The sequence below is a fragment of the Aulostomus chinensis genome, chromosome 6 (genome assembly GCF_037954235.1).
Source record: "Aulostomus chinensis isolate RoL2024-O1b breed Wild chromosome 6, RoL_Achi_v1.0, whole genome shotgun sequence".
In the NCBI taxonomy this organism is placed as follows: domain Eukaryota; kingdom Metazoa; phylum Chordata; class Actinopteri; order Syngnathiformes; family Aulostomidae; genus Aulostomus; species Aulostomus chinensis.
The window spans coordinates 31,391,541-31,416,785 of record NC_141325.1 but is presented as its reverse complement, the minus strand read 5'-3'; the positions used below and the strand labels follow the sequence as shown (position 1 = coordinate 31,416,785).

At 48.5% G+C, this 25,245-nt stretch overlaps 1 protein-coding gene across 2 annotated transcripts in view; it reads left to right on the top strand.

Moving 5' to 3' along the window:
• The window catches only part of LOC147260793 (breakpoint cluster region protein), a 34,725-nt gene that overhangs the window by 5,064 nt on the left and 4,416 nt on the right, over positions 1-25,245 (top strand). For both annotated transcript variants that reach the window (XR_015116698.1, XM_086207582.1), the window contains 16 exons: positions 10,895-11,067; positions 13,628-13,732; positions 15,361-15,546; positions 16,930-17,037; positions 17,240-17,300; positions 17,368-17,420; positions 17,505-17,645; positions 19,882-20,003; positions 20,363-20,528; positions 20,687-20,806; positions 20,988-21,063; positions 21,150-21,254; positions 21,336-21,410; positions 21,720-21,817; positions 22,018-22,149; positions 24,255-24,314. Coding sequence is in view for 1 of the 2 variants with exons in the window: in XM_086207582.1 (XP_086063708.1) it covers positions 10,895-11,067; positions 13,628-13,732; positions 15,361-15,546; positions 16,930-17,037; positions 17,240-17,300; positions 17,368-17,420; positions 17,505-17,645; positions 19,882-20,003; positions 20,363-20,528; positions 20,687-20,806; positions 20,988-21,063; positions 21,150-21,254; positions 21,336-21,410; positions 21,720-21,817; positions 22,018-22,149; positions 24,255-24,314 (1,781 nt within the window). In the remaining variant the exon portion in view is untranslated. The remainder of the gene's footprint in view (positions 1-10,894; positions 11,068-13,627; positions 13,733-15,360; positions 15,547-16,929; positions 17,038-17,239; positions 17,301-17,367; positions 17,421-17,504; positions 17,646-19,881; positions 20,004-20,362; positions 20,529-20,686; positions 20,807-20,987; positions 21,064-21,149; positions 21,255-21,335; positions 21,411-21,719; positions 21,818-22,017; positions 22,150-24,254; positions 24,315-25,245) is intronic.

The window sequence follows — 25,245 nt, the reverse complement described above, 5'->3', positions numbered from 1 at the left end:
AGAGCGGGGGGCAGCAGGGCAGTCCCAAGGACAGACGCACCAGGCCGACTGCGCAGTGGCTGGGACACAGATTGGATCTGAAATTGTCTGCTTTACCCCTGAAAGTGTTATCGGCTCAGATTGAGCAGATGCGCCCAGACCGGAGTGGCGTTACGTAAGGTGATCCAGTCCAAAGCTCTCTGACTCAATCATGTGACGAGCGAGTGGATAGTTGGTGATTTAATCAGCATGAGATGACCGAAGCGTCCAAATCCTTTTGGCTTGCACCCCCGTTCTCTCACGCCGATTCCTGCATTTATAGTGGAGAAGAAGTATGAAACAGATGAGAAACAGATGGCGTGATATTAAGCAGGCCCGACGGTGACGTGACGCGGAGGTGGCCGTTCAGCGTCCCTGAGGTGGCCGTTCAGCGTCCCTGAGGTGGCCGTTCAGCGTCCCTGAGGTGGCCGTTCAGCGTCCCTGAGGTGGCCGTTCAGCGTCCCTGAGGTGGCCGTTCAGCGTCGCTGCAGCGGAGAAACTGGATGTGGTTCATTTGTCTCCTCATTTCATGACACAGCTTAACTGCATTAAAAAAAAACACAACCTGACTTGACAACAAACTGATCTCATTCTCCAAAAACGCTCCTATATTTCCCATGATGCAACAGGTACCGTATTTTTGCCTTTTATTCATTTCTTTTCTTGTTAAAGTCTGTAGCCTTCAGACAAGCTGATGACATCCCTGGGGTTTGACCAGCGTCTGGAAGGACTGACTTGCTAACTTTCTCGAGGGCTTTCAGCAGCATCACCAAGTGTTCTTGAACGTGGGCTGCTGCCCGTCGTCTGTGTCCACGTCAGCAGGCTGCTCCTCAACTTCATGGGTCGCGCCCATGGAGTTTCCCTGCTCCTGCTCCTCGTCCCGGCCCTTTGAGCCTGGGGTGAAGCGTTTGTCCCCGTGAAGCTGCTCCGGCTGGACCTTGCTCACTGGATTACTGAAAATCTGGATTTATGTCCTGATGTTGTAATAACATTACTGTGCGTGCTGCTGGATTAAGCCTCAGGCAGGGAGGTGCTTTGAGGCCAGTTTGCAATAATTTGCTCATTGTTGTGGCTTCTGACGGGTTGGTAGGAGGTTTTTTTGTTTTTATCATAAAGCTTAGTAGCATTCGCCAAAATCTATGAATTTGTCCTGTCAAGGCAGCTTAACCTCTGCTGCCAACCAGCTTTGTGCCCTGGTTAGTTAGCTTAGCATTGTGTAACAATGAGGCAGAGCTTCAGAACTGCACAGTCACCAAAGTAGCTCTTCTGGACTTTGTTCTTCAGTTACATTCCACTGTTGTGTATGAGTGTTTTAAAGTGAACGAGAACAGTTCTGGTTCTAGTTCTGGTTCTAGCGTGACTGGCTGGTTTTACCTTGAACGTGCCGGTTGATAATGCTAGAACCAGAGCCGTTCTAGTTGGGTTTTATGTCCAGAGTGTTTGTGCAGGGCTGTGGATGCATCTGGATGGAGACACCCTGAGGACCTGAAAGGTTAGGAGGTGGGTGTTGTTGTCTAACCCTGCTGGTGCTGGTCTCCGGTCTCCAGTATGAGGCTGCTGGATTCAACAAAGGTCATGCCGATCCAAAGGTGAGCTCTGGGTCAACAAATGATGATATTTGGATGAAGTATCATTTTAATGTCTGGAATTATTGCCCAGCGCCGATGGCACTGAAACACTGAAATGGACTCGTCTCCAGAGGTTCTGTTTTCCACGAATAGCAGGAAGCGTGCGGTCTCCTGGTCGGGGCGTGGAGGCCAGTTGCTGACTTGGCTGTGAATGGCGCGTAAGGGGCCAGATCTCTGATGGAGCTGTCGGGCCATAATTAATCACCATCATGACACGACACTCGTGGTCAAAGCTGCCTGTGTGGTCAAGACGGTCTGAGAGTTTCTCCTCATTTCAAGTGTTTCAGCTGGAAGGTCTCAAGGGGCGGGCGCTTGACAGCGGGTCCAGGTTCTGGTTCCTTCCGGGCCCGGACCACAACAGGCCAGCTGCAGCTCACCCAGGAACGTCCAAGACAATCGTCTACATCACGAGTCTAAAAACAACGCAAAAGCACTTGCTCAGAAAGGCTTCTAGTCAGGCTTCTGCTCACTCTTCTAGTCAGGCCTCTGCTCACTCTTCTAGTCAGACTTCTAGTCAGGCCTCTGCTCACTCTTCTAGTCAGGCTTCTGCTCACTCTTCTAGTCAGACTTCTAGTCAGGCCTCTGCTCACTCTTCTAGTCAGGCTTCTGCTCACTCTTCTAGTCAGGCTTCTGCTCACTCTTCTAGTCAGACTTCTAGTCAGGCTTCTGCTCACTCTTCTAGTCAGGCCTCTGCTCACTCTTCTAGTCAGACTTCTAGTCAGGCCTCTGCTCACTCTTCTAGTCAGACTTCTAGTCAGGCCTCTGCTCACTCTTCTAGTCAGGCCTCTGCTCACTCTTCTAGTCAGACTTCTAGTCAGGCCTCTGCTCACTCTTCTAGTCAGGCTTCTGCTCACTCTTCTAGTCAGGCCTCTGCTCACTCTTCTAGTCAGACTTCTAGTCAGGCCTCTGCTCACTCTTCTAGTCAGGCTTCTGCTCACTCTTCTAGTCAGGCCTCTGCTCACTCTTCTAGTCAGGCTTCTGCTCACTCTTCTAGTCAGGCATCTGCTCACTCTTCTAGTCAGACTTCTAGTCAGGCCTCTGCTCACTCTTCTAGTCAGGCTTCTGCTCACTCTTCTAGTCAGGCATCTGCTCACTCTTCTAGTCAGACTTCTAGTCAGGCCTCTGCTCACTCTTCTAGTCAGGCCTCTGCTCATTCTTCTAGTCAGGCTTCTGCTCACTCTTCTAGTCAGGTTTCTGCTCACTCTTCTAGTCAGGCATCTGCTCACTCTTCTAGTCAGACTTCTAGTCAGGCCTCTGCTCACTCTTCTAGTCAGGCTTGTAGTCAGGCTTCTGCTCACTCTTCTAGTCAGGCTTCTGCTCACTCTTCTAGTCAGGCTTCTGCTCACTCTTCTAGTCAGGCATCTGCTCACTCTTCTAGTCAGGCCTCTGCTCACTCTTCTAGTCAGGCTTGTAGTCAGGCTTCTGCTCACTCTTCTAGTCAGGCTTCTGCTCACTCTTCTAGTCAGGCTTCTGCTCACTCTTCTAGTCAGGCTTCCAGTCACTCTTCTATTCAGGCTTCCAGTCACTCTTCTAGTCAGGCTTCTGCTCACTCTTCTAGTCAGGCTTCCAGTCACTCTTCTAGTCAGGCTTCTGCTCACTCTTCTAGTCAGGCTTCTGTTCACTCTTCTAGTCACTCTTCTAGTCAGGCCTCTGCTCACTCTTCTAGTCAGGCTTCTGTTCACTTTTCTAGTCAGGCTTCTGTTCAGTCTTCCAGTCACTCTTCTAGTCAGGCTTCTGCTCACTCTTCTAGTCAGGCTTCCAGTCACTCTTCTAGTCAGGCTTCTGCTCACTCTTCTAGTCAGGCTTCTGTTCACTCTTCTAGTCACTCTTCTAGTCAGGCTTCTGCTCACTCTTCTAGTCAGGCTTCTGTTCACTTTTCTAGTCAGGCTTCTGTTCAGTCTTCTAGTCACTCTTCTAGTCAGGCTTCTGTTCACTTTTCTAGTCAGGCTTCTGTTCAGTCTTCTAGTCACTCTTCTAGTCAGGCTTCTGTTCACTTTTCTAGTCAGGCTTCTGTTCAGTCTTCTAGTCACTCTTCTAGTCAGGCTTCTGCTCACTCTTCTAGTCAGGCTTCTGTTCAGTCTTCTAGTCACTCTTCTAGTCAGGCTTCTGTTCACTTTTCTAGTCAGGCTTCTGTTCAGTCTTCTAGTCACTCTTCTAATCAGACGTGTTTATGAGGCTTGAGTCTTCCCTCCCTGCTCTTCTCAAAGGGCCCTTTGTGCTGCTGCTGGCAGGGTACTTTTTATGGAATGTCTCAGCAGTGTGTGTGTGTGTGTGTGTGTGTGTGTTAAGCATGGTATGTGTTCACCTCACCAGCAGTCTGACCTGGAGGTTGTTGTCACTGGTCAGCACAGTTTGTTTTGGACAGAGCGCTCTCTGGGAAGTGGGCGTGGCCTGTGGGTGGGAACCAGGAAACTGCTTGTCTTTAAAAACAAGCAAAGTCAAGCTCTGCATTCCTACATCTGATCCTTATTGACATTTAAAGGTGTATTATGGTTTAATATTGGAGTGGCCCTGGGAGACAGACTGATGAAAATACAGATATTAATCTGGAAAAAAATCAGGGTTGTGGCAACCTGCTGGGTACCAGGAAATTTATGTAATCTATGTACATAGAACCCAATCTAATGCATTCGCCTAATCCCCCCCAAGTAAACATTGTACAATGTGCTGCAAAGAAGAACTGATTTCCTGAATGGGGTCGTCGTCAAAGGTAAGTAAGCTTTTCTGGACCTAGCAGGGTCCCATGTCAGGGCCAATTAATGATGTGTTGTTGGATCAGTACACAGACTTGCATCCTCCAGAACCGGCCCGGATCAGAGTACTGGTGACTGTCATTTTTGAAATCTCCCCAACATCCCTTTCTGCTTCTTGGTCTGTCAAGTTGGTTGGTTAGGAAAACAAATTGGGTTCCTTTTTCTTTGAAAGGCAGCACAGACTGGACCATAATCGGCTACCTCTCCTCTCCGCTCACGTTTTGTTATTATTTGTTGATATGATGGAGAATGCAAACACGCTGTGGGTTGCTAGGCAGATTTTGACTTGGAGAATCACATTAAAAGACATCAGGTGAGGTGGTCCGGTCACTAACATTCTATTCAGGTATGCATATTAATATTTCATCATACCTGAGAGGTCATTGTGACTTTTTCTATGTTTGAGCCTAGAAGTGTGTTCATCATCGTCTGTAATGATCTCTCTGTCTCTGTCTCTCTATCCTCTCAAAATCAGAATCTATAATCTAACAGCTATAATCAATCCCAGAATCCATTCATGTGTTTGGGCTGACTACAGAGACTATGGTGGTGCTGGCGCTGGTTGTGGTGCTGGCGGGCTTTTCTAGAGACCCTCTAGTTGGCGTGCTGATGCGAGGATGCCAGCACGACGCTCAGAGGGGCTCCACAGTGGCCATAACAGTCCCCACAGAGATTAAAGGGGCGTGAATGGATCCCACATGTCAGAGGTCACGTCCTGCTGTTGGCCAGCAGCTGCACAGCCGGAAGCAGTTGTGCTGGTGTCCTCTGTTGCTTGGACAACAGTGCCATGATTGGGAGAATGACTGCAGTGACAGTACAGGTGTCGTCTCACCGCAGCTCAGACTGAAATAACAACAAACTGGGTTTGTATTGATTGATGGGAGTTTCTGCTCTGACATCCACAATGACTCCTGATGCCCTTGTTGACATCGTTCTCGATACGCTTTGATCCCTCGTGGGCCAAAACTGATTCCCACCAGTGTGTTTCCTGATACGTTAACCCCCTGACCACCTACTCAGCGACACGATAATTAAGACCTGACCCTCAAATTCAGGGGTCCAACCATCAAGCGGGGGAACAGATTTCTAGATAACTGGGTCAGTGGAGGCACGTTCAGTCCACACATTCAGTCCCTGAACTCTTCCTCCTGCGAGGCGATGCACACGGCAGTATTCCTGCTCTGTGTGAAAGCTTTAGATGAGCAGGGAAAACTGTTTTGGATCGTGGCCAAATAGTCTCTGGGACTATCCTGCATCGGTTGTCGGAGTGAAGTTGTTGAACCTAAAATCTGTCAACACAATCGATCAACACACGCTCCTCCTCACCAGACGGTGGTTTTGTGTGTGTGATCAATGGTGTCCCAGCAGGAGGGCTCTGACTCTCCTCATGTAAGTGGAATTAATGAACCCCTGATGGTTGTAGCTGGTTAGTATTTGTGCGTTTGGCGGTGATGGTGATGGAGCTGTATGTTGCTCTGGTGAATTTGCTCGCCAGGCTCACATCTGTCCCTGTCCCAGCACAGTTCATCTCTCTGGATTGGGATTAGAGGGTGAATGCGTCTTTGCTCTGTCATCAATAGCTTGTCCAGCACGGACGCAGCTGATGTCACAGCTCCCGTTCACGTGGCAGTCCACCGACAGTTCCGCCTTTTCAGGGCACAACAGGGAGCTGCATCAAACAGCTCTGAGGGCATTCACAGATGATTCCTTTGGAAATCTTGGTGTTTTACCATTTGCAGTTATGACATGAAGTCAGCCTCAACTTTGTTCTTGAAAACCACAGAATTAGAGAGTTCAGGGACGGACCGGATCAGCGTCCCTCTGATCCAGCTGCAGCGCTCTGACATAACATCATTAGAGGGTTTTTATTACAGCTCGATGGCACAGCTGAAGCCATACTGAGCTGCTTTAGCTGAGGACGGGACAGGACAGGATGGACAGATGGGACAGAATGGGAAAGGATTGGACGGGATGAGACAAGATGAGCCCTTGAACAGAAGCTACTTTTGGTCAAACAAGAATTCATTCAGTAACTGCAGATGCAGCTTTGTGATATGGAAGTGAAAACTGTGACGTAGGCAAGTGTGTGTGAGAGGAGTATTCAGTTGTCTGTGGCTGAATTAGGCAGCAGGGTGGTGCAGTGGTCAGCACTGTGGCCCCCAGCAAGAAGGTTGTGGGTGGAGCCCCGGCTGCAGCACGGGGTCTTTCTGGGTGAGTCTCCATGTTCTCCCTGTTCCTGCTGGGTTCTCTCTGGTACTCCAGCTTCCTCCACAGTCCAAAGACATCAAGAGGGACCAGGTTAATCCAGACTCTAAATTGACCGTAGGCGTGGCTGGGAGAGCCAATGGTTGTCTGCCTCTATGTGTTGGCCCTGCCATGGACTGGTGACCTGTCCAGGGGGAAGGCTGCTGGGATAGGCTCCACCCCCACCACCCTCAACAGGAGGAGAGGGAGAAGATGGAGGGATGGATGGCTGAATTATTTCATGTACATACACGATGTGTGAAGGAGGGATAAATGCATCTGAGCAGGGAAGGACAGTGATGAGGAGATGGAGGCGGAGGGAATACAGATGGAGAAGCTTGATAAAATGTTGGATGAGTCCTCCTCAGACATGATGGACACCCCCTGAATGTTGGAGGAACTGTGGGGGACCACAATGCAAAGCACTTCTGGAGATGGACATGATGTCCCACAAGACATTTTCAGAGATGTTGCACCTGGAGATAGTAGGTTGTTGTATTTTGGGAGCATTCCTCCAATATGGTTGGAACAAATTTTGCTTGAATGTTTTGCTGGTTGCTGCTAAAAAGGGGCTAAGCAGGAGAAGTTTGTCACACAAGTCTCCGGTATTCATCACCATGGTTACACACAACCCTCTTGATATTCATGGTGGCAGAGACGGAGCTACGCTACCACTTCCCACCCACTACCAGTCATTGTGCTAAGCTAACTAGCCTGGGCAGATTGGCTAGAATTCTACAGTTTCATTTAGCAGACGCTTTTGTCCAAAGCGACGTACAACACAAGCAAGAATTCAGACTTAGTTAAGGAAAAGTCCATAGTAGCACAAAAGTGCTTCAGTTGTGATTTGGTCACAGGTACTGCCATCTAGTGGCAGAAGAAGTGTCACCCCCCCCCCCTCTTTTTTTTTTTTTTTTTGACAAACATACAACATCACCCAACCCAGTTAGTGCTACATAGTCACTGAGTGCTGGGTCTTGGACCCTCTGACTGATTCTACCCCAAAGAGGAGCAGAGTCAGGTTCAGTGCCTCGGTGCTCTCTGAACAATTGAGTCTTCAATTGTCTCTTAAAAGTAGAAAGGGACTCAGCAGAAGGCACAGAGTTCGGTAGTTGGTTCCACCATTTGGGAACAACAGAAGAGAAGAGTCTGGCTAGAGATTTGGAGCAGCGCTGGGCTGGAAGCACCAGGCGTCTTTGGCATGCAGAGCGTAGTGGGCGAGAAGGAGAGTAGACCTGGATCAGGGATTCCAGGTAGGCTGGAGCCGTTCTTGGGATTGTTTTGTGAGCCAAGAGAAGTGCCTTGAATTTGATCCTGGCTGCCACTGGAAGCCAGTGAAGAGAAACCAGCAGCGGGGTGACATGTGCCCTTTTGGCTGGTTGAAGACCAGACGTGCTGCTGCATTCTGGATCATCTGCAGAGGCTTGAATGAGCCTGCAGGGAGGCCTGCCAGAAGAGAGTTGCAGTAGTCAATGCGTGAGATGACAAGAGCCTGAACCAGAATCTGTGTGGTCTGTTGGGTCAGGAAGGGTCTGATCTTCCTGATGTTGTAGAGGGCATAACGGCAAGACCGAGAAACTGAGGCCACATGAACCTTAAAGGTCAGCTGGTCATCAATCATGACACCCAGGTTTCTGGCTGAGTTTGTGGGCGCAAGTAGGCTCGAGTCAAGTTGGCTGGCTTTATTTTTCACAGCTCATTAGTTTTAATGCGAGGAAAAGACCACTTCCTTGTTCATAGTTCTCTGGTATTTTGAGCTATTTCATTCTGTTGGTATTTGCACCTTTGCAAAGGATCTACCTCCCAAGCTGGATTGGGAGGTAGATCCTTTTTGATGAGTGCACACAGTACTGGTGCAAGGCTTTTAGCTAAAAGTCAGCAAAAATAAACAACAAAAAGAAAAAAACCCTAACTGCAGCACTTATCGGGGGCAGAACTGGATGATAGAACTCAGGTTGAGGAGTAATTGATTAGCTTGGGATGATCGGGAACCAGATCCAGATCTGATGGCATCCCTTCACCTAGGAGGAGGTCGGTGCTCTGCAGGTGCCCTCTAGTTCCGCTCCGAGTCGTCTGTGTGTCTCAACATTTGTGTATCTGAGGGGCCTTTGTGGTTACAGGGTTGTTCCTCCATGCTGGCAGCAGGTCTTCAGTGCGTCTCATGCTTGTGTGGGCAGCAGCACACCCTCAGACCCCGGATAAATCCGTCAGGTCACAGTCACCGCCAACACAGATTTGGGCCTCGCTCCAGGGCTCACCGTCACACACAAGGACACACAGGACAGAAAGTACAGAAAACATTTTTAGATTTGGACAGAAACTGTCTGAATACCTCTTAATGACTTCATAAATGTTTTTTATTGGTTTTCCTTCTTGTTGCCCCCACGGGACTAGAGAGAAGGAAAAGCGACTATTGAAATAAAAGTGGACTTCTTATAGATACAACGACTAGATGAAATAATGATGGAAAGTAACTAAATAAAATTATATGTAAAATGAATAAAACTTTAAAAATAATTGACAAATGGTCAAAGAACACCAACAAATAGATGAAAAATGCAGGCAAGTACAGATTCGCAAAGAAAAGGTGCCGCTGTCACCTGAGCTCAGCAGGTCCAGGCTTCTGTGTCTCTGCAGCACAGTGAAACTCAAACTCTGTATCTTATAAGTTTGTGAAACCTGGAGAACCCATTCATCGCGGAGTAAACGTGTGCCATGGCAACACTGAGACTGGGAGAATGTTGCAGCTCGTCTGGGGTGAACGTGTGTTGGTCAGGAGATGGCCTTGTGCTGAAAATCTGTTTCCGCTCTGAAGCAGATGTATTGCAGAATTTTCCGGACGTGCTGCCTGGACACTTTCTTAGTAGTCGTCCTCACCGAGGATCTATTGTGACGTCCACATTCTCACAGAACCAGAGCCAAATGACTCCTGCGCTGCATAAATCCTCTTTCTCCCTCTTATTCCGGGACTGTGTGGACTGAGAGGGTTAGCGTCTCCCAGGCTGCTGCCCCAGAGAGGAAGCGCTATTCATGCAGTGGCGGCTGATAGATAATCTCCCTGGAACATGCAGGGCCTCTCACATGGACTTCCCAATCTTCCCTGTCCATCGGCCTGTCTGTCCTCCTGCCTCTCCAGGTTTTAGCCTTCCCCGCTTTCCAGAATCCTCTCTTTCCTGTTTTCAAGCTGAGGTGAGAAGTTGCATACCTTTGGCCACATCACCAGACTTACTTACTTTCATTGCTGCTACTCCGCAGTGGTGACATCAGCAACAATGGCAATAATGATGGCGGGCAAATCACAGGACTGGACGTATGTTTGTGGACTGTTAGACTTGTTTGTCTGATGCATGTTCACCCTCACCCCGATGGGGAGGCACCACAACACGCGACCAAAGAACACACCTGTTAAACACGATGTACACGTGACTCAAAGCATGTTCTGTTATTACGGGATGTGAAAGGCAGGCATGGATAGCTTGAATAATTAGTCCTGTGCTCTCATTGCATTTAATCAATATAGAGTATCCATATTCTATTGATCAGGTGTGTGTCAGTCGTGTTAACACGTGTTGATATGTGCAGCTTCATCATTGTCGTTGGTGCTGGGATTTATTGACAAATCTTGGGCTGCGTCCGAATTGCCAAGTACCAGCCTACGTCCTCCTGCTACGTCCTCCTCCTACAACCCAAACACGGCGGCACCATTCAGACACCCTAGAAGATTGGTGGTGAAGCACGACCTCTGCTGGCAGAGCACAGATACTGCAAATAGGTAGACAGCACCAACGAAAGCCCCACCTGCTGGCTGACTGTCGTACTGCACTCCACTCTTCCCTCATTCTCTATTATTAAGCACATTAACGCACCTTTAGTCATCAACGACTATAAATGTTGGTGTTCATCAGAATGGGAGACTGTTGGTGGCACAAACTTGGCTTGAGGGTCCACAAGTTTTTAGGGGACGAAGAAGAAGTCCGCGGTGCATTGTGGGCCATAGGTTGCTCCGTAGGATGCACCTGAACCGGCCTACAATGTGGGCGTGTTTAGGCTGGAGTTTAGGTTGAGAAGTAGGTCGCTACTCACGCCAGTTGTGGTTTGGGACAGCCTGCGACCTGCTCTGAGACCTACCATCAGACCTGCTTGGCTATTCGGACGCAGCGTTAGCGTGACAGTTTGCAGTTTTTCCAATGATGACTCTGTTTATCACCAGATGTCCAATGTTGATGACACAACTCTGACTGTTCCTCACAGACGTCCCCTACAATGAGACCCCTCCCTCAAACACATATGACTTGGAGCCTTCAGAGGAGCACCAGCCTCAACTGTCTTTTCATGGGTCTCCTACCTCCTCGCCACAGCTCCGCTCAAAGAGCCGCTGCAGCCGAGACACTCAGTCGTCCTGCTCACTGGACTCAACCCTGCCGGTAAAGTTACTCCACATCATCCACCTCTGCTCTGGTTTCTTACAAGAACACACCCACTTTCTGGGAAAGTCTCCTATTGTCCATCGTCCCCAGTGACAGAACAGAAGAAAGACATAGACTTGCTCTAGGGAGCTGAGATCCAGGCTAGTTAGCTTAGCCTGTTGGCCGGTAGTGGGTGGGAAGTGTTAGCATCAGCTAGCTCAGGTTCAGGCTAGTTAGCTTAGCCCAATGGCTCATAGTGGGTGGGAAGTGTTAGCATCAGCTAGCTCAGATCCAGGCTAGTTAGCTTAGCACAATGGCTCATAGTGGGTGGGAAGTGTTAGCATCAGCTAGCTCAGATCCAGGCTAGTTAGCTTAGCACAATGGCTCATAGTGGGTGGGAAGTGTTAGCATCAGCTAGCTCAGATCCAGGCTAGTTAGCTTAGCACAATGGCTCATAGTGGGTGGGAAGTGTTAGCATCAGCTAGCTCAGGCCCAGGCTAGTTAGCATAGCCCAATGGCTGGTAGTGGGTGGGAAGTGTTAGCATCAGCTAGCTCAGGTCCAGGATGCTGGTGTGTCCAGCAGGAATCCTCCTCCTCCTCCTCATCATCAGTAGCAGCAGTCGCTCTTCTAGTCCTCAACAAACCTTTGGTTCTGTTGACCCAAGTTCCAGTGGAGCTTTGGAGGTGCTGCATCAAATCACTGCACCCAGTCAGGAAAGTAGTTCCGGCTACGTGTCTGATTCTACCACTACAACGTCTCCTCATGTTAAACTGGTATTCATCACCGAGGCTACACACAACCCTCCTGATATTAATGCAGGCAGCGACGGAGCTACGCTAACACTTCCCACCCACTACCAGTCATTGTGCTAAGCTAACTGGCCTGGGTCTCAGGCCTGGAGGAGCATTTCTGTCTTCTAATCTGGCTCAGGGGATGATGGATAATCAGCTTATTCCCAAAAAGGTGGTGTGTTCCTTTAATCTATAATGTTCTTTGACATTACTTGAGTATGTATCAACTTAATTTCTGTCTTGTAAAGGAGCAGTGGGCGCTGCCTGTTTTTGGCTTCTTTTTTTCATATGCTTTTATTTTCTTTATTAATTCAACAAATGAATCACAATATACAAACAATATAGCATAAATCTGTGGAATTTTTTTTTGAATTGTGCTCTGATCATGAACTCTCCCTCCTCACTCCCACTCGCCCTCCCTGGTGAATGATGTCACTAAAGAGGTCAGCGACCGTTACACTGCATTTTGTTCAAGCTCACAATCTACATTGACAGTAAACTAGCGCTAATGTAGCTTCTATAGCTCGGTAGCCAAGTCAGCTAACGGGTTTCTCACCTGTCCAACAGAGAGGCTGCTACTTGTGCATACGTAGCTCAGCCTTTAGGTTCTTTACAACTCCTCCAGAGAGAAAATGAACCCAGGAATCCCTGGACTGCACCAAGCCTTTCATCCTCCTCCTCTCACCCGTTGCTCGTTCCATAAAAGACCTTTTTCTTTCTGCTGTGGTTTCTTCTGGATCCGTGCTCGTCCTCCTGGACGCTGCTCACCCAACACCGACCCAACAAGGCCTTGATACCGGCTTTAGGCTTCCTGGTCTCAGCCTTTTGATGGACAGCGAAGCTGCCCAATCAGGTGCAGTCTGGTTTTGGCTGTTGATTGACAGCTGAACAGGCCAACCAATCTAGCTGGTAGCAGTTGTTGATTGGTTGGAAGTAAATTCGGCCCTGCACCCCTTTGTAAATAAGAGATTTTGATGCTTCCTTTTTTAAACACCACAGTTTATTGATCACCATCGAGCCATCGTGACAGATTCAGGGATTATGACAAAAAGTACATAGAAATCTGGGAGCCTGGCCCTCCTTTAAATATCATGATTTTCAGTAATTCAGTAAAAAGAAAAGTCATCTTTGTTCTTGTCAATGATCATCTTCATGTGAGTTTTTCCGCCAGCACTGTGCTTTCTGTTACCAACAGCATGCTGCGTGTGCAGAAGTGTGATGCAGGAAATGCCCCCCCCCCCAAAAAAAACCCTTGTGTTATGTTTTGTGCCTTTAACAAACCATTAGATATCTTGTAACAAGTGGGGACAACCAGTCTGAATGCTTATTTTGTGTCACTAACTATTGCCAATAGAAATGCTGTTTGACTTTGGTGGGCAGTGTGGGCTGATAAAGCAAAAGGTCTGCATGAAAAAGTGTTGCAGCAAGCTACTGGAGCATCCAAGGGCTGGGAGTTTAACATCCACCATGTGGACGAGGGCTTCTCAGTATGGAGCAGTATGGAGTCCACTCCCGCCAAACAGATGCCAGCATACACCTTCTTTTAATCCAGCCAAATAATGGCATGCTTAGTGCTTCCATGACAGCTAGCAGCTGGATGACCGGTGCCTTCAACCTGTGTGGGAGAACACATCCTCTCCTCCCTGGAATCAAAACCTGCAGAGTCTAGTGAGATCTGGGCTGTCAGTCCCACAACAGTGTCTCCAGAGGTTTGCAGGCCTGAAACAAACCCATTTACAGCCCATGCGTCCGTCAAGTTTGTTTTCTCTGGTTCTGTTTATGTCAGGTGGAGCTGGACCAGGAGAAGGGTCTGGAGATGAGGAAGTGGGTTCTGTCGGCCATCCTGGCCAGTGAGGAGACTTACCTCAGCCACCTGGAAGCACTTTTGATTGTACGTGTAACTAATCACACACACGTACAAGTTGATGAGCAAACAACATTTCTGCCACATGTGAACTGAGCTCGTATTTTCAAGTTGTTTGTTTTTAAATAGTTGTATGTTTTTGTTTTAGAGCAAGATTATATAACCTCAAAAACAATATATTGTTCTTTATGTAAGAAGATGTTTCCCTCTGGCACACAACATTGCTTGATTTCTTACACGTGGGCCTCCTCTAACCTCCTTCGTCGACGCTCAACGCTCACATGTCAGTTGAGAATCAAAAAGAAATGGCACATTCTTCCTCTTGCATGGCGAAGTTTTGGCTCATAAGAGAAATCTTTTGCTACCAGGTTTTGTGGCGACAGTCTTGCTTGGTCTGCTAACACCAGTAGTACAGTTTGCTGATTTCAGCTAATTCAGCTAGCAAATGTTTGACCACAATATTTTATTGAGTTGCTGTCTTTCTTGTAACATTTATAGTTATCTTGTTATTTTTTACCTGAGGTTGCACAGGTTAGAATAGCATGTTACCTCTTGCACACCAAGGGTCCTCTGGTCAACAAGGTTCAAGCTAGCGCTCACTCAAGCTCAAGGGTCATCGCTAGTTTCAAGCAGGTGCTCATGACGTTTCCACGCCAGCCGCTACGCCCTTTAAACAGCGAGTGAACCTGCTCCACCTGCTCCAGCGTGGAGCAGAGGCTGGTCTGGTGCCTCCATGGTGCCTCCATGTAGAGGCGCAGCAGGAGATGTTTGCTCCATGGACCCAAAAGAGGCTGGTCTCTGATCAGTGGAATCATGAGGGGCGAGATGTTAGAGACTCTGCACCCAGACCAGCAGATGAACAGCAGTCCTCCGAGTCCAACCTGGGCTTTAGAGGGAATGACACAAGGCTCTCTGATTGGTCTAAGTGATGTTACACCTGGAACACACCTGTGAATAATCAGGTGTGTAATGACGGCCTTTTATCGCCCTGGTTTGTATTCTTATTACTCGCCTCTAGATACCAGAATGAGGCTGAACACAATCCACTGTCTGCCTGGCGCCATAGCTCACTTAAATAGGGCCCAAAGGACAAGGAGCGGCATGGCTCAGAGCTAGAGCGGTCATCTAGCAACCAAAGGGTCGCTGGTTCCATCCCCACTTCCCTCGGTGACCATGTCCGAGTGTCCTTGAGCAAGACACTGAACCCCGAATTGCTCCTGATGGCCCTGTGTTGGACTGGTGACCCGTCCAGGGTGAACCCCGCCTCTCACCCAATGTCAGCTGGGATAGGCTCCACCCCCCTCGTGATAAGTGGTAGAAAATGGATGGATGAATTGAAGGATGGATGGATTGAGGGCCCAATTCAGCTCACCTCATGTCAGCCTATGGCGTAGATCAAGTTTTCCTCTGCCTACTTTGTCACACAAGTGAGGACAACAACCCGAGCTTGGTCTGCTAATGCAGCAATAGCCTCTCTTGGTTTGGTTTTCACCGTAGTTTGTCTCGGCTAATGTTTGGCGAACTGCCAGATTCAGAATGGTAACAGACTGTTAGTGCAATTTAGCAACTTCCTGTGAGCTCTCATGTTTATCATGTGATTGGCGTTCACAGTTAAAGTACTCGCAGTTCATTCAGCAATTCTTTGTTTTATGAAGCCCATGAAGCCCCTGAGGGCAGCAGCCACCACGTCCCAGCCGATGCTGACCATCCAGCAGATAGAGACCATCTTTTTCAAAGTGCCCGAGCTCCATGAGATCCACAAAGACTTCTATGACGCTTTGCTGCCTCGCGTCCAGGACTGGAGCCACCAGCAGAGTGTGGGCGACCTCTTCCAGAGACTGGTATGCTGGAGCTATTTTAGATGTGCGAATAAATGGTCATGTAATGACTGCAAGATGAATAACTTCGACCTGCACATCCCTCGATGACATTTAGAGTTTCTGATGTTTGAATTACTTCAGAGTCTTGCCTGAAGAGAACATGTCACTGCATGTTATTAAAGCTATTAATCAAGGATTTGTACCTAAAGTTCCTAGAGGAACCTTCTGCAGCATAATTAATAAGTCGTTGTAACTACTTCATATAGCTGTAGTGAAAAGGTATGTCTGACCAAAATCCTCCGAATAAGAACACAGTGTATCAGGTGCAATGGAACCTCGCCGCATGAAATGGTACACTGGTTTCAAACAAACCAGGATTCATCGCGTCATAGAAACACGAGAAGGAACGAGGTGGGAATCATAAATGGATTAGATAGTGAACCGACCAACTTTTTGGGAACGACAGTGAGTGTCCATCGTCCCCAGATACAGACCAGCAGGTGCAGAGTCCTCCCTCCTCAATGCTGCATTGAGACCAATGCTAGTTAGCTTAGCACATGAAATAGTTTCTAGACCAAAACACAGTTATAAGATAAGATCAACCTTTAATCGTCCCACAGTGGGGAAATTTACATCATTACAGCAGCAAGAACAAGGAGAATTTAACATAAATAGTATGTGAAGATAAATATGAGGTGTGTGCAAATGCACAAAAATAAGTAATATATAAAAATAATACACAAAAGTTAAAGAGGAAGAAGTATGTACAGCAGTGGAGTATGTACAGTCTTAAATATACTGTGTCTATGTACAGTGGTACTGCAACACTGTGCACTGAAAAGTAGTGATTACAGTTGCTCATAATTCTATCTTGCAGTTGATGACTTTTGATGGACCTATGCTAACACTTCCCCCCGCTACCACTCACTGCACTAAGCTAACTCGTGTGGGCTTAGAGATCGGTCGCTATCTTCTTGTCCATCTCTGCAGATGATAAAGAACAAGAGACTTTCCTTAAAAGTTTGTGTGTCTTTTTAAAAGAAGGAGAAAAACACATGTGGTTTTGTGTATGGATGTGAGGAAACACGAGATGCACCTTCCAGATGTTCTACGTTGTGTCTGTTTCAGCTGCTGAATACTCAAACGTTTGTAAGTAGCTCACACACCTTCGATCTCTGATGAAGGCCATCAGGCTGAAACGTTCGCATGACATGAGTCAGACTGTTTGTCTGCTCTGGCTCTTAATCTCATGTGCGCAGGCTTCTTCTATACGTTGGCGTATCCAGCAGCTGAATCAAGTCCATCAATTCCATCATGCCTGAACTCAACATACAATGACACATCAGACTTTTCTCCCGTCTTCTGTTATAGAACGAATCTGACGTGACTCTGCTCTTCCTGCAGGCCAGCCAGCTTGGAGTGTACCGGGCCTTTGTGGACAACTATAAGGTTGCTGTGGAGACAGCAGACAAGTGCTGCCAGGCGAATGTACAGTTTGCAGAGATATCAGAGGTATGTAATGAGGCTCTGCCCAGCAGGACTGCAGTGGCCGAGTGTGTGATGTTATACAGCTGCCGGCAGGACCAGTGATGAGGAGCATTGCTCACGTTCCTCACAGCTCTTTAGATTGTTGTACCTGTGCTGCAGGGCAGTTGTTCTGCTCTCATCTGGATAGTTCTTCTCACTATTCCCTCTTGCATCATCTTCTCACCAGAATCTGAAGGTCAAAACCACAAAGGAATGCAAAGACAAGTCAGCTAAAAAATCCCTGGAAGGTGAGTACTGAGAAAGATGAGTGAGCAGGGTTGCTGTGATGGTGAGCTGACCTCCGGTCCTCCACAGCTCTCCTCTACAAGCCTGTGGACAGAGTGACGCGCAGCACACTCGTTCTGCATGTAAGTCACTGTGGCCTCAGCTCACCTGCATGAGGAGTTTTCATTGGTCTTACGTGATTATTATCATCATCACTTCCTTCCCAGGACCTACTGAAGCACACACCCTCCAGCCACCTGGACCATCCTCTGTTACAGGACGCCCTGCGAATCTCTCAGAACTTCCTGTCCAGTATTAATGAGGAGATCACCCCTCGCAGACAGTCCATGACCGTGAAGAAGGGCGAGGTCAGTGTGGCGTCTCAGGGTTATACCTGCTCACCAGTGCCAACAACTGTTTGAAATACACCAGATTCTGGCAGACAGTTATTCAGAAAATGATTCAGCCTTCAAGCTGGTGCACTTATGCTTCCTTAAAAACAGTAATGAGGAAGTTCTCCTGGTACAACATCTGGTTCCCTGTTCTCCAGCTCAGAAACCTGAAATCAGGTGTGTGGTTCCCAGCAGCGGAAGAAATTAGAAGGTTCCGTTCCATCATCAGAGCCATCATGAAATACCACTTCCTGTTGGACTCAAACACACTTCATCCCTGCCATGCTAATTAGCTGTTGGACTACAAGAATCCCTTAATCTTGATATGGCAGATATGTTTTATTAGGTCGGCACAGTTAATTAAAATTTAATTAAAGTCACAATATGTCCTCCTGCAGTATTTTGCCAGATACTTGCAGGGTTCAGTACGCCATCAAAGTGACATCCTGCCTGACATCAGGCTCAGGAACACATCTGTGTTTGAATCCCACAAAATTCACATTGTCATTTTAATGGGGTTTTTACAGAAAATGAGAATAAGAATTCAAAATAATCATCACACCATGCAGCCCTGTGTGTCATTTTTCTGGCAAGTGCCCATTCACCATCAGGAGAGTTGAATGAATGTTGCCGGTCTTTGGGACTTTTCTCTACGAGATGGTGAGATTTTACACTGAATCAGTGAGAACTTTGTGAGTCGTTGCTTCAGATTTCATGGAAGTTGGTCTCAGAATTGTTAGGATCTATCAGTTGGGACCAGGAGATCATCCATGCAGCAGCACACCAGAATAGCTCCAATTACAAAGCGAAGTGGGTTATATTTTTATTTATTTTATTTAAAATGGGATGATTTCGGCAGCCCTGGTGGAGCAGTGGTCCTCACTGTGGCCCCCAGCAAGAAGGTTGTGGGTGGAGCAGTGGTCCTCCCTGTGGCCCCCCAGCAAGAAGGTTGTGGGTGGAGCAGTGGTCCTCCCTGTGGCCCCCAGCAAGAAGGTTGTGGGTGGAGCCCCGGCTGCAGCACGGGGTCTTTCTGGGTGAGTCTCCATGTTCTCCCTGTTCCTGCTGGGTTCTCTCTGGTACTCCAGCTTCCTCCACAGTCCAAAGACATCAAGAGGGACCAGGTTAATCCAGACTCTAAATTGACCGTAGGCGTGGCTGGGAGAGCCAATGGTTGTCTGTCTCTATGTGTTGGCCCTGCCATGGACTGGTGACCTGTCCAGGGGGAAGGCTGCTGGGATAGGCTCCACCCCCACCACCCTCAACAGGAGAAGAGGGGGAACATGGAGGGAGGGAGGGATGATGGATGGGTGGGTGGATGGATGGAGGGATGGATGGAAGGGTGGATGGATGGAGGGATGGATGGGTGGAAGGGTGGATGGATGACTCCCATTTATTAACATAGGCATTAAAACCGTGTAGATGTTTGATCCTACAGGCCCCTCAGAGGCCTTCATGGTCCTGTGGATCTGAAGTGTCCCCCTTTGATTGGGAGGGATGCAGGCTGGTGACGTTCCCGTTCCGACTTTGTTGGAGTGTTATGTTGGACACTGGGAGCTGGAGGTGTTTGGAAGCTGCACGAGTCACTGCTGACTCATCTCAGTCAGTAGTGATGGAGGAAGTGGGGGAGGGTTCCTGACCCCCCCCCCCCCCAACACACACACACAAACGTGTGCTTGTCAGACAGCTTCCTCTGCTGTTTCTGGGAACTTGGCCCCGCCCACCAGGGTGTGATGTCTGGTCAAAGAAAGTTCTAGGGAACATTCTTCTTCCGTGTGGAGGATGTTGGCAGGTGATGAAGTCCGTTTCTGACGTTCAGGTGGTGCCGGTTGCTCTCATTAAAAGTGCAGTTGAAGCTGCTGATGTTTCGTTTGTCTCATCATAGCACATCAACAAAGAACGGCCAGGAGTGTGTTCCAGCGCCAGTGGGCGGAGCAACAGCCCTTTGTTTTCCATCGGATTATTGAGTAGCTGCAGTGATTTCCGTGTCAACTCAACCGTTCATGGCTGTGAACCTGCCTGGTCTGCGCTGGTGTGTGAGTGATCAGTCGGATGCAGGGCAGCCGTTTCACGTAGGAACGAAAGCTCTGAGCAAGTCTTTCTTTGTGTTTCAAGTTTCTGTTTGCTATACAGGTGGAGAACAAAGGCTTAGCTGCTTATTTACATATTTGTAGGTGATCACGGTCTAAATGCTGATGATGTCATTTCCTGGCAGAACCGTCAGCTTCTGAGGGACCGCTTCATGGTGGAACTGGTTGAAGGTTCCAGGAAACTTCGTCATGTCTTCCTCTTCACTGACCTGCTGCTGTGTACCAAGCTGAAGAAGCAGGCTGCCGGGTGAGTCGGGGTCAGCGTCCAGACGGGAGCCAGCAATGCCGGCGTTGCCCTGGGCAGTGGTCTGGCGGATCACTCCACCCAGGCACCGATGTTACTCGATAAAAGAAATTGTGCTTGGCTGAAAGTAGACTGGTTTATTGAGAGAATGTAGTTTTCTGTTGTTTCCGTCTCCTGTAGTCGGGTTGCCTGTGTGTGAAGTGTCCATTGCTGTTTGATGGCGTGTGCGCTTCAGGGTGCCTTCGTGTTCACTCTGCTGACAGCTGAAATGGTGCAGCAGCACAGTCGTCAGGCCAAATGCCTGCAAACATGATTCACAAATGAAGAGAAGGCGTGTGTTTATGCTGCCTGTGGTTCTACAGGAAAGGGCAACAGTATGACTGTAAGTGGTACATCCCTCTGGCTGACCTGACCTTCCAGACCCTTGAGGACTGCGAGTCCACCCCCATCCCCCTGGTCCAGGATGAGGAGGTCGAGGCCATGAAGATCAAAATATCCCAGATGAAGAATGAGATCCAGAGAGAGAAGGTGAGGAGACGCAGTCCAGCAGAGCCCCAGTTCACTCACACTGAAGAAGAAATACAAACTTTTAATTTGCAATTTGATTTGTTGCTTTATTAGTAACATGTGAAGACAAATGGTAATATGAAGAGGACAGTTTTAACACATTCACTGCCAATCTGTAGAGAACCATCAAAGGATCCAAAGTGATGGAGCGCCTGAGGAAGAAGTTATTGGAGCAGGAGTCTCTGCTCTTGCTCATGTCCCCCAACATCGCCTTCCGAGTTGCCAACAGAAATGGCAAAGTAAGCCCACAATCAGGGATGCTTCTACATACATGTACTGTAGATCATGCATGTTCTATTTCCTGGTGAATTTTCATGCAGGGAGTGTGTAATATCTCAATTAAGAACTCCAGGTGTAGTTAGTGCTGCCCCCTGCTGTTGAAAGGTTGACATTACTGCTTTGTCTCCTCACGTCCTCCAGGGTTTCACATTTCTGATCTCTTCTGACTACGAACGAGCTGAGTGGAGGGAGATCATCCGTGAGCAGCAGAAGAAGTGTGAGTGTTTGTTGTCACAGATGTGAAGGTTGCATTATAATGCAGTTTGTGTTGGTACATAGTATGACCTGCTTTGTGTCTTAAAGGCTTTAAAAGCTTCTCTCTGACATCTCTGGAGCTGCAGATGCTCACCAACTCCTGCGTGAAACTCCAGACGGTCCACACCATTCCAGTCACCATGAATAAAGAGGGTGAGGGGTTTCAGGATTTCATGTATCTTTGTGATGTCCAGCATTAGTGTTTCTGAGGAATCTGAATGCTTTCCTCGACAGACGATGAGTCTCCTGGTCTGTACGGCTTCCTGAATGTCATCGTCCATTCTGCTTCAGGGCTGAAACAGAGCTTAAGTGAGTACCTTCTTCTCATGACAAACAAAACATGCATTTCCTTAAGATGATACGAGGAATTAAATGTGCACGTGGTGCCACCCCCCCTCCCCCCCACTTGTCTCTCTGGGGCTGTCAGCTGGGACGGCAGCTGCAGGAACAAGTGGGATTAGTGAGGAACACGGTGTACGAGCCGCCTCAAATATGTCCTCAGCTCCTCAAATCACTGCCAGGGTTTGGACAACTGGCAGCAGTCTGACTGCATCAGGGGCGTGTTCCTGACACGCGTGTGGGGATCAGTGACGTGTTCACTATTCTTGTGCCCACCAGACCTTTACTGCTCTTTGGAGGTGGACTCCTTTGGCTACTTTGTCAACAAAGCTAAAACTCGAGTGTACAGAGACTCCACTGAGCCCAGCTGGAACGAGGTGAGTGTGGAGACGCCTCCTGCCTTCATGACAATACACTGAAACACAGTATCAGCCGCCACCCCCCCCCCCCCCCCAAAATTAAATCTAAGTGGGAAACAAATGCCATTGATGTGAGGAAAACATTCCACGGAATCGAATCAAAGCACAACGGCACTGAGACCTGCTGTCATGTGAGTTTGTTGTGCTTCTCTTCCAAGGAGTTTGAGATCGAGCTGGAAGGTTCTCAGACTGTGAGGCTGCTGTGCTACGAGAAGGGTTGCAACAAAAACAGGCAGAGCAAAGAAGATGGAGAGATGATGGACAAGATCATGGCCAAAGGACAGATAAAGGTACAACAATTTGTCACTTAATGGATTCATCCATCAAGAAAATTAAAGAAAAACCACAAACTATTTCCAGCCCTTCATGTCAAACAGAGTCTGGAGTATCAGGGTTTGCTGGACAAAGACTCGTGTCACCTCACTTCGGGCTCTGGGGATTTATGGTGAAACTGTATTGACCAAACGATTCAGCAGTTAATCATGAAAACGGTCAGTCATCATTAATTGGTGATTAAGTGTGAAACTGGATGTTTGAGCGTGTAAATCAGTAGAGGAGGGCAATCACAGCGTGCCCCCCCCCCAGGACACAGATCCGCCCCAGCGTCTAACCCGACTTCCTCCTCGTCCTCTCAAACTTCATCTCATCTGGGCATCACCTCAAATCTCACTTGCTGATGTTTTAGATATTAATGTTTACCAGTGTATCAGGTGCAGCTGTTCAACTGCTGGTTCACCCAGATATGTGAGTCATGATGAAGAGCATCAGTGAAGGCAGCATGCGTACGGACCGGTTCCTCTCCTGTCAGCTGAGCCCAGGAACCCGAGGCTCCGGTTCACACAGGGTCACCAGAATAGAAGGATAGAAGGTCGGAGAAAAGTTGGCTGGTCTGGACTTCTGACTTTGGTGTGACAGACATGACAGCCCGGGTCCTTCCAGCCTTCGTGCCTGTTGAGCAGGGTTTAGAGGCCCAGCCCACCTGAGTGCTGTTGTGACGGGGGAGAATTAGACTCTAAGTTGGCGCTGCCCCAGAGCAAAATGGAGGGACACAAAGCACTCTGATAAACCAATGGAGGGATTTCCCAGCTGGGGGGGGAGGGGGCAACTCGAACAGTCCCACACCAATGGCTTCTTCAGGAACCAGTGACCCAGAGAATGGGACACATGATCTTTGTGACCTGTAGGGTCACCTAGGCTCTTCTCCCTGCAGGAAAAAAATGATGGCAAATGAGGCCGATGACTAAGGATGGAACCACCTCCCTGCTGCCTGAGTGACCGATCAGGGAGGATTCCGTTCACAGCTCCTGCCACACACTCATTTCAACAGTCTGTGTTGCACTTGTCAGTATTAGCAAAGGTGTGTGACTGGTAGAGGGGGGAGAAGAGAAGCTTCCTGTGTTGATTGCAGTTAATTGGCCCTGCGGGGGCCTGTAAGTCGGCAGCAGCGCGTCTGGCGGCGAGCAGCAGCAGGCGTGAGCACGTTGGTAATGAGGGTAGGAGGAGATTCTCAGGCCCTAATCCCCCAAATCCACCTGGGAAGTAGAACACAAAGGCAGCGTGGAGGCTCCACTCTTCATCACCACCCGGATTGTGTTTGTAGAGGGTTCTGAAGGAGTTCTGAAGGGGTTCTGAAGGGGTTCTTCCTGGTGCTGTGATGGATGGGAGGGAAACCTGCTGCTCTCCATGCTGCACTGTTTTAGGTCTCAGTCATATCTGAAGGGTGGGGGCTCTTCAATCTTGAGGTTTTTGCGGTGAGACCGGCTGATGCTGGAGAGGATGAATGAGAATAATGTGACGGAGGAGAGGGGGGATCAGAGCAGCGGAGGGCTGGAGGAGATGGGGGACGTGGCTCCCAGGAGACCCGCCGGGGCCCGTCTGTGGGCCAGGGTCCGTAGCAGTCTGATCAAACCCAAGGTAATGACACAGAGCAGGACGAGGAGAATTAGTCCCTGTTGTGTCTGGTTATCAGAGTTTTAGATGTGACTCTTTTTATTTCTCTGATGAAAAGAATTAAGAGGAAACCCAAAGGATTATCTGAACCTGATTGGCTCTTTCTTGGGTGAAGCAACATCTACCATGTTGGACAGTTGGCGTTCAGCTTAGCAGCAGCGGGTACAGGATGTTGTCACGTTACTCATGCAAATAAAGCCTGGCAGCCTGGTATTAGTCCGCTGACGAAAATAGATGCGTGACATCAGGTCCCAGTGCCTGGCTGGGTGGAGTTTATGGTTCTGTTGAGTGGTGCAGTTAGAAAATAGTCACCTGTGATACAAGCGGCTGTTGACTTTAAAAGAGCATGAAGTCATGACGTGGTGAGAGTGCGAAGCTGTAGGACAAACACAAACATCTCCCGAGGTCCAGACTGAAGCTGTTCATGACTGCTCTGTTGTTGCAGCTGGACACTCAGACCCTGCAGAATAAAGACTGGCAGAGGACGGTCATCGCCATGAACGGGGTGAGTGACCAGCCTGCAGCGCAACTGACAGGACTGCAGTAGATGTAGCAGGACCGTCTCTAATCATAGCACCTCCGACACGAGTGTTCACCCAGGAGTGTGTCGAGTTGAGGAGAAAGAGAAAAGCCTTTTCTCTGATTAAAGAGACGCCTCCTCTTATGGAAACACGGTCTCTTCTTCACGATTGTCAAACTGCTCAGTTGCTAATGGAGCCGCAGTCACAGAGCGGTAGCCTGCGTTGCTAACCAGCCTCAGCATCATGAGGGTTGCGTGGCCTGGAGTGTCCAGGGGAGATATTTAAGCTGGTAGAGGAATTTTCTTTTCTTTTACATGAAAACATTGATTCCGAAAAAGTGGATTGTAATGCACTTGAATAAGCAAAGCGGCACATTTTTAAAAATATTTTAATTGGTGCTTTCTTCTGCCGTCCTTCCACATCCACACAATCTGACCAAGGCAAGAGCACTACAACTGAAAAAGGCGAAAGACAAAGAAAGAGAACATGCTAAGGTCATGAAGCGCTCGCTGAACAAGCGAGTGGAGCTGTTTTCTCTCTCACATTTGACGGTGGATGCATTTGCACAGCACTCTGAATGTTTATGCCAGGTGATTGGCCAGTTGTCATGGCAACGACAGCAAATCACAGCCCAGACAAGGAAGAGAGTGATGAGGGAGCACAGCTGGGTCCTGATTTGAGACGCTAGATGTTGAGAGATGGGGGTCCAGGTGAGGGGCTGCAAGAGAACCACCATCCTGCGCTGGTCACCTGACAGACTCCTCAATAAAAGACAAGGTTGACCGATACGACCAGCAGCTAGTGACTCCTCTGAGTTTGTTGTAGCCTTTCTACTCTTAATGTTCTAGGTCGTGTACTAATAAGCTGACACAAGTACTCACAGTGGTACTCCATCGTAACAGCTTTCTTGTACTT